This window comes from Penaeus vannamei, chromosome 32 (genome assembly GCF_042767895.1).
Source record: "Penaeus vannamei isolate JL-2024 chromosome 32, ASM4276789v1, whole genome shotgun sequence".
NCBI classification, from domain to species: Eukaryota; Metazoa; Arthropoda; class Malacostraca; order Decapoda; family Penaeidae; genus Penaeus; species Penaeus vannamei.
In genome coordinates, this window is record NC_091580.1 from 26530020 (window position 1) to 26537519 (window position 7500).

General features: G+C 36.1%; 1 protein-coding gene across 1 annotated transcript in view; it reads right to left on the reverse strand.

The window, feature by feature from the left end:
• Positions 1-3054: 3054 nt before the first annotated feature.
• LOC113826258 (carbohydrate sulfotransferase 10) overlaps positions 3055-7500 on the reverse strand; it is a gene marked incomplete at its 5' end in the record, with an annotated part of 8107 nt that continues 3661 nt past the window's right edge. The window contains 6 exon segments of the mRNA XM_027379131.2: positions 3055-3470; positions 3600-3731; positions 4494-4701; positions 5308-5432; positions 5809-5922; positions 6865-7029. Coding sequence (XP_027234932.2) covers positions 3297-3470; positions 3600-3731; positions 4494-4701; positions 5308-5432; positions 5809-5922; positions 6865-7029 — 918 coding nt within the window. The 3' untranslated portion in view covers positions 3055-3296.

Below are 7500 nucleotides of genomic sequence, written 5' to 3' on the forward strand. Positions count from 1 at the left end.
CCTCTTTGTTTTCCTTCTCTCTCTTTTTTTTTTTTTTTTTTTTTTGATAGATGCGCGAACGTGACCCTCATTGTTTTCCTTCTCTTTTTTTTTTTTTTTTTTTTTGATAGATGCGCGAACGTGACCCTCATTGTTTTCCTTCTCTTTTTTTTTTTTTTTTTTTTTTTGATAGATGCGCGAACGTGACCCTCATTTTTTTCCTTTTCTCTCTTTTTTTTTTTTTTTTTTTTTTTGATAGATGCGCGAACGTGACCCTCATTGTTTTCCTTCTCTTGCTTTTTTTTTTTTTTTTTTGATAGATGCGCGAACGTGACCCTCATTGTTTTCCTTCTCTTTTTTTTTTTTTTTTTTTTTTGATAGATGCGCGAACGTGACCCTCATTGTTTTCCTTCTCTCTCTTTTTTTTTTTTTTTTTTTTTATAGATGCGCGAAGGGGACCCTCATTGTTTTCCTTCTCTTTTTTTTTTTTTTTTTTTTTGATAGATGCGCGAACGTGACCCTCATTGTTTTCCTTCTCTTTTTTTTTTTTTTTTTTTTTTTTGATAGATGCGCGAACGTGACCCTCATTGTTTTCCTTCTCTCTCTTTTTTTTTTTTTTTTTTTTGATAGATGCGCGAACGTGACCCTCATTGTTTTCCTTTCTCTTTTTTTTTTTTTTTTTTTTGATAGATGCGCGAACGTGACCCTCATTGTTTTCCTTCTCTTTTTTTTTTTTTTTTTTTTTTTTTGATAGATGCGCGAACGTGACCCTCATTGTTTTCCTTCTCTCTCTTTTTTTTTTTTTTTTTTTTTGATAGATGCGCGAACGTGACCCTCATTGTTTTGCTTCTCTCTCTTTTTTTTTTTTTTTTTTTTTTGATAGATGCGCGAATGTGACCCTCATTGTTTTCCTTCTCTCTCTTTTTTTTTTTTTTTTTTGATAGATGCGCGAACGTGACCCTCATTGTTTTCCTTCTCTCTCTTTTTTTTTTTTTTTTTTTTTTTTTTTGATAGATGCGCGAACGTGACCCTCATTGTTTTCCTTCTCTTTTTTTTTTTTTTTTTTTTTTTTTGATAGTTGCGCGACCGTGACCCTCTTTGTTTTCTTTTTTTTTTTTTTTTTTTTTTTTTTGATAGATGCGCGAACGTGACCCTCATTGTTTTCCTTCTCTTTTTTTTTTTTTTTTTTTTTTTTGATAGATGCGCGAACGTGACCCTCATTGTTTTCCTTCTCTCTCTCTTTTTTTTTTTTTTTTTTTTTGATAGATGCGCGAACGTGACCCTCATTGTTTTCCTTCTCTTTTTTTTTTTTTTTTTTTTTTGATAGATGCGCGAACGTGACCCTCATTGTTTTCCTTCTCTTTTTTTTTTTTTTTTTTTTTGATAGATGCGCGAACGTGACCCTCATTGTTTTCCTTCTCTTTTTTTTTTTTTTTTCTTTTTTCTTTTTTGATAGATGCGCGAACGTGACCCTCATTGTTTTCCTTCTCTCTCTTTTTTTTTTTTTTTTTTTTTTTGATAGATGCGCGAACGTGACCCTCATTGTTTTCCTTCTCCTTTTTTTTTTTTTTTTTTTTTTTTGATAGATGCGCGAACGTGACCCCTCATTGTTTTCCTTCTCTTTTTTTTTTTTTTTTTTTTTTTTGATAGATGCGCGAACGTGACCCTCATTGTTTTCCTTCTCTTTTTTTTTTTTTTTTTTTTTTTGATAGATGCGCGAACGTGACCCTCATTGTTTTCCTTCTCTTTTTTTTTTTTTTTTCTTTTTTTTTTTTGATAGATGCGCGAACGTGACCCTCATTGTTTTCCTTCTCTCTCTTTTTTTTTTTTTTTTTTCTTTTTGATAGATGCGCGAACGTGACCCTCATTGTTTTCCTTCTCTTTTTTTTTTTTTTTTTTTTTTTGATAGATGCGCGAACGTGACCCTCATTGTTTTCCTTCTCTCTCTCTTTTTTTTTTTTTTTTTTTTTTTTTTTTGATAGATGCGCGAACGTGACCCTCATTGTTTTCCTTCTCTCTCTTTTTTTTTTTTTTTTTTTTTTTTTTTGATAGATGCGCGAACGTGACCCTCATTGTTTTCCTTCTCTCTCTCTTTTTTTTATTATTTTTTTTTTTTTGATAGATGCGCGAACGTGACCCTCATTGTTTTCCTTCTCTCTCTCTTTTTTTTATTATTTTTTTTTTTGATAGATGCGCGAACGTGACCCTCATTGTTTTCCTTCTCTTTTTTTTTTTTTTTTTTTTGAAAGATGCGTCAACCTCAGCCTCATTTTTTTCTTTCTCTCTCTTTTTTTTTTTTTTTTTTTTTTTGTTAGTTGCGCGTACGTGATCCTCATTTTTTTCCTTTTCTCTTTTTTTTTTTTTTTTTTTTTTTTTGATAGATGCGCGAATGTGACCCTCATTGTTTTCCTTCTCTCTCTTTTTTTTTTTTTTTTTTTGATAGATGCGCGAACGTGACCCTCATTGTTTTCCTTCTCTTTTTTTTTTTTTTTTTTTTTTTTGATAGATGCGCGAACGTGACCCTCATTGTTTTCCTTCTCTTTTTTTTTTTTCTTTCTTTTTTTTGATAGATGCGCGAACGTGACCCTCATTGGGAATTCAGTTTGAAGGATATCCGATAGATCAGATAGAGACAACGAGAGGGAGTGCATTTTAAAACTATTTTGCTTTGCTTAATCTTTCCCTGTGCCTTCCACGAATTTATTGTAGGGGTTTCCAGTCTAGATCTCTATGAACAAACTTGGGTTTCTTGCTGATCTTTAGCATGAACATGGGACTGCAGGAAAGCTGTTAAATATATAGGCTAGTTCGTTGGCTTTCCCTTCATCCCAGCGTTCCCATTAACGCAGATGCTCTTTTGATGGCGCTGTCAAGTTAGTTGTAACTGCAAAAAAGTAGCTAACGATGGTTAAACACTTTGTTATGGCCATTGCTGTGTGTATTCTCCATCGTTGTTACTTAATTGCCGTAAATCCATTTTGTGACCTCTTTTGAGAATGGTTTTGATTGGTACACTTAATAGTTGTTTTAATTGGTACATTTAATAGTGGTTTTGATTGGTACACTTAATAGCTAATGGGGAAATAACTTACTTTTTTTTATTCACCTTTATTCAGCAATAAATAAGGGGTGAAATCACCCTGCATATATAATAAACCTTTAATATAAAGTAAATTCTGACAATGCCCAAAGCCAAGCGGTCAAATGTGACGCGTTCAGGCACTAGTTATTTGCACTGTAATCAAACCACCTTACTTTTAAACCCTGTTTAAGCATAGTTTTTTTTTTTGAGTTGTAGCCTTAACTACACTCAGATTTTACTCGTCTTTGGCAATAGCAAGGAAGTCGTCAATGTCATACTGAAAGAGTTCGAAATCCTGCTGATAGCGCTGGTAGAGTTCCTGCATCTGGCGTCTCGTCACGTCCTTGTAGTACTCTTTCGCCAAATCGGCCGAGGACGACCCCTTCAGGTGGACCCAGCTGCCCACGTTCTGTCGAAGTATTAGCATTGGGAAGCGTAAGTATCGAGAGAAGAAGATAAATCACCTTACATGTTCACTTAATATGAAATAATATAAAGTTATCAGCAGTGCATTGTGACGCGAAACTCGTAGCCATACTTTGAGTTCCTCGAGACGAGAAAGAGTGATGAGGAACTGTTCGTCCTCCTTCATGCTTTCTAACTTCATGATGATGTTGTAGTCAGAGGAACATACCCCGCAGTGCACCCAGTAAGGCAGCCAGCATTTCACCTGGGGGAGGAAATACCCAACCAGAAAACGAGCATTAGAAAGGGGAAACTTCGTATCAGTCTCTCTATGAGCTGTACATGTCTTGTATATTTTCCTATTCTCTCTCACAATTTGTGGAATTTTAGCTAAGAACTTCATGAGAACTTTAGAAAACTTTAATTAACAAAGCTAAACTAGAAAATTCTGGCAGGAAAAGATGATTATTTAGCAAAACTAAAAAGAAACTGGAATTCATATTCTTAAAATGGGAAAATGAACTGTAATGAAATGGAAAGTGATAATTCAACTTTAACGTGAATGAATGATTTTTACTGCTTCACTCTATTCAGTAGCTAAAATTTTTAGTGTTCGTGTGTTCGTGTGTGTGTGCGCGTGCGTGTGTATGTGTGTGTGCGTGTGTATGTGTGTGTGCGTGTGTATGTGTGCGTGTGTATGCGTGCGCGTGTATGTGTGCGTGCATGTGTGTGTGCGTGTGTGTGTACGTGTGTGTGTGCGTGTGTGTGGTTGAACTAAATTATGATATATGAAAACAACAAAAATGAGAAACCACTTGTTCCTGGCGCAGATGGAAGCCTAAAATCCACGCGGTTGACGGTGAATCTACCAACACTTCATGCTCAAAATGGGAATGGAGAAAGACGAAAAACGATCGTGGGGGCGAAAAAAATAAGAAATATTACGTGAGAAATGAAATGTCGATGGCATTAATAACAGTGGATGTCCATTGATGATTTTTTCCTTTCACATTGCATATATACTAACGTTATCCGTCCAGTCCTTGGGAGTTACATAGTCCTCTGTGGAGTCAATCACGTGCTGGACGAATTCGGCAAAACTCGGAAAAGAGGAATTGTCAGTGCTGTTGGAGCCTCGATATTTCGCAATAATGTATTTTTGCAACTCCCTAAACTTGAATTTGACAGGGATGGGATTTTTCTTGATCATCTTGTCCCGATAAGCAGAGAGGAGCCTGGTGGATTTTTCACATTAATATCAGGATTAAGATGCTGGAGATAAGAGTTATTATACGTGTAGAGATCCTTTGTTAGGGAGAATGTTCTTGGGGAATGTACAGTCCCCTTCACCCAGAGTTGCTAGTGTTTGAATCCCACGGTTTCGACTCTCGCTTTTCCGAAACGCGTGAGCTCTGACACGTGTTTCGAACGCGAGTCGAGACGCGGTTCACTCTTGGCTTCGGTTAGGGAGGACAGTGGAAATGCAAGGGGACTGTACATTTTTCTTCTCTCTCTCTCTCTCTCTCTCTCTCTGGGAATAGTATATGGATATTAACTTAAAAAAAAAAGGAGAAAAAAGATAAGAATGAAAAATTAATAAATAAAGAATGCCTACAATTATGGAAGTAAGCCTGATAAGAATAGAAAAGAATATAAATTTAAGGCTAAAAATAAATAAATAACACGTACGAAAGGGTACCTACACACTCCAAAAAAAAAGAAATAATGGAAATAATTAATAAAAAAAATCAATTAACATTAAAAAAAAGACAACTAAAAAAAGCATTTGAAAAAATCCAGGAATCTACCCCTCCCCCTCCCTCCCCCCCCCAGAAAAATACCTGACGAAGGGATGCCTCACGATGATGACCCGAACACTCTCCTGCATGACTCGGCTTCTCTCGGCTTCGTCTTCGGGTCCCGGATACAGCTCGAACACGCGGTTGTGGGTGGCGCCGAACCGCACCTGGCGGGCGCGCGAGACACGTCGAGGGGTTAAAAGGTGGTTGGGCGTGTATACATGTAGGCATACATTCTTACATGTATACACGCAAACACACAAACACACACACACATTTATATATATATACACACACGCAAATATATATATGTGTGTGTGTGTGCGTGCGTACGTGTGTTTGTGTGAGAGTGTGTGTGTGTGCGTGCGTGTGTGTGCGTGCGTGTGTCTGTATGTGTGTGTTTGTGTGTGTGTGTGTGTGTGTGAGAGTGTGTGCGTGTGTGTGTATGTGCGAGAGTGTGTGTGTGCGTGTGCTTGCATGTGTGTGCGTGTGCGTGCGTGTGTCTGTATGTATGTGTATGTGTGCGTATCCTCCAACACTCACCGAAAACCTTCTCTTCTCCTGCTTCTCCTTCGGTATATTCTTGGGGATCTTCGGGTTGTCCTCGTTGAAGTGGGCGAGGCGGAGGAAGTTCCTCATCCAGGTGGTGGAGGCGACCTGCAGTTGGAGGTCAGACGAGGTCACTCTCTTATCCGTTTCCTTGACTGAATAATGCATTTCTGACTTTTTTATATATTAATTTTTTCTCCTTTGTATTTGTACTTGCTTCTAATGAATATATACATATTTTTTTTCTTTTTTATTACCGTTTACATGTTTATTTTTATTTTTTCTTTCTACATTCGTACTTGCTTCAAATGAATATGTACATGTTTTTGAGTTACCTTTTTTTGTTATCGTTAACGTTGCTTATTTGTATTTTCCTTGTGTTCGTACTTGCATTTAATGAATTTTACTTATTATTTGTTTACTTTTTCATTATTGTTTACCTGTTGCTTATTTGTATTTTTTTTTTTTTTTGAGAAAGAGAGAGAGAGAGAGAGAGAGAGAGAGAGAGAGAGAGAGAGAGAGACAGAGAGAGACAGAGAGAGACAGAGAGAGACAGAGAGAGAGAGAGAGACATACAGACAGAATGAGACAGAGAAAGAAAGAGAGAAAGAGAGAGAGAGAGAGAGATAACGATCCTATCCATCCTAACTACGCTCTTTGTATTCAAAGGAGACAAGAAGAGAAAATTTAACGTCTTTTTTTAGAGTGACATGACCTCCGCTTTATCCCTGAGAAGAGTTTAGAAGCGAATGCGAAATAAAAACGAAAAAGGAGAAAATATTACGAGAATTGCAATACGATTTAAAGTTTCTGGACTCGAACGAAAATCCTGGAAATAAACGATGAAAACGAAGAAGAAGGAGAAGAAAGCGAAGGAAAAGAACGAAGGAATGAAGAAAGAAAAAAGAAAACGGAGAATAAAAAGAAAACGAAGAACAAAAAGAAAACGAAGAGCAAATAGAAAACGAAGAAAGAAAAAAAAGAAAACGGGAAAAACAAACAAAAAGAAAACGAAGACGAACGAAAAAATAAAATAAAAAAATAACGTACTTTATACACCGGGCACCAGACAATACTTGGCGTATGCTTCGTGTCCCAAACAACAGATATCCTACTCGGTTTTAAAGAAAGAGATGTTGTTGATTGGCAAACCTGGCCGAGCACCTTCGCCCTTCCCGCCATCTCGTCCACGCGGCTTTTCAAAATGGCGGCGTCCTGGAAAATATGAATTAAAAATCCTTTTTTACATCTTTTGCTTGTTACATTTATGCGTATTGTGTTGATTTTATTATTCTAAATATATATATCAGTGCCCTATTTATATATGTATTCTTTTTTATTTTATCTTATTTATTTATGTATTTTTGTTCAAGTTTAAATGCTGAATTCCCATATAAGGAAAACACCGACAGAATTCTATTTTTTGTTTTATTTACTTCTCTATTCCCTTTTTATTCAAGTTTAAATGCTGAATTCTTATATAAGAAAAACACCAGCAGAATCCCAAATGACAATCAAACCGTAAGATTGCATTATGGCAATACTATTTCATCATAATTAAAGTAATTCATAAACGCTATCATAATTAATGGAGCTGGGCTGTTTATGTTTTTTTTTACGATTTATGTGACTGAAGTATATAGATAAACTGGAAGCCAATGCGACTGTTCGTCATTTTAAATTATA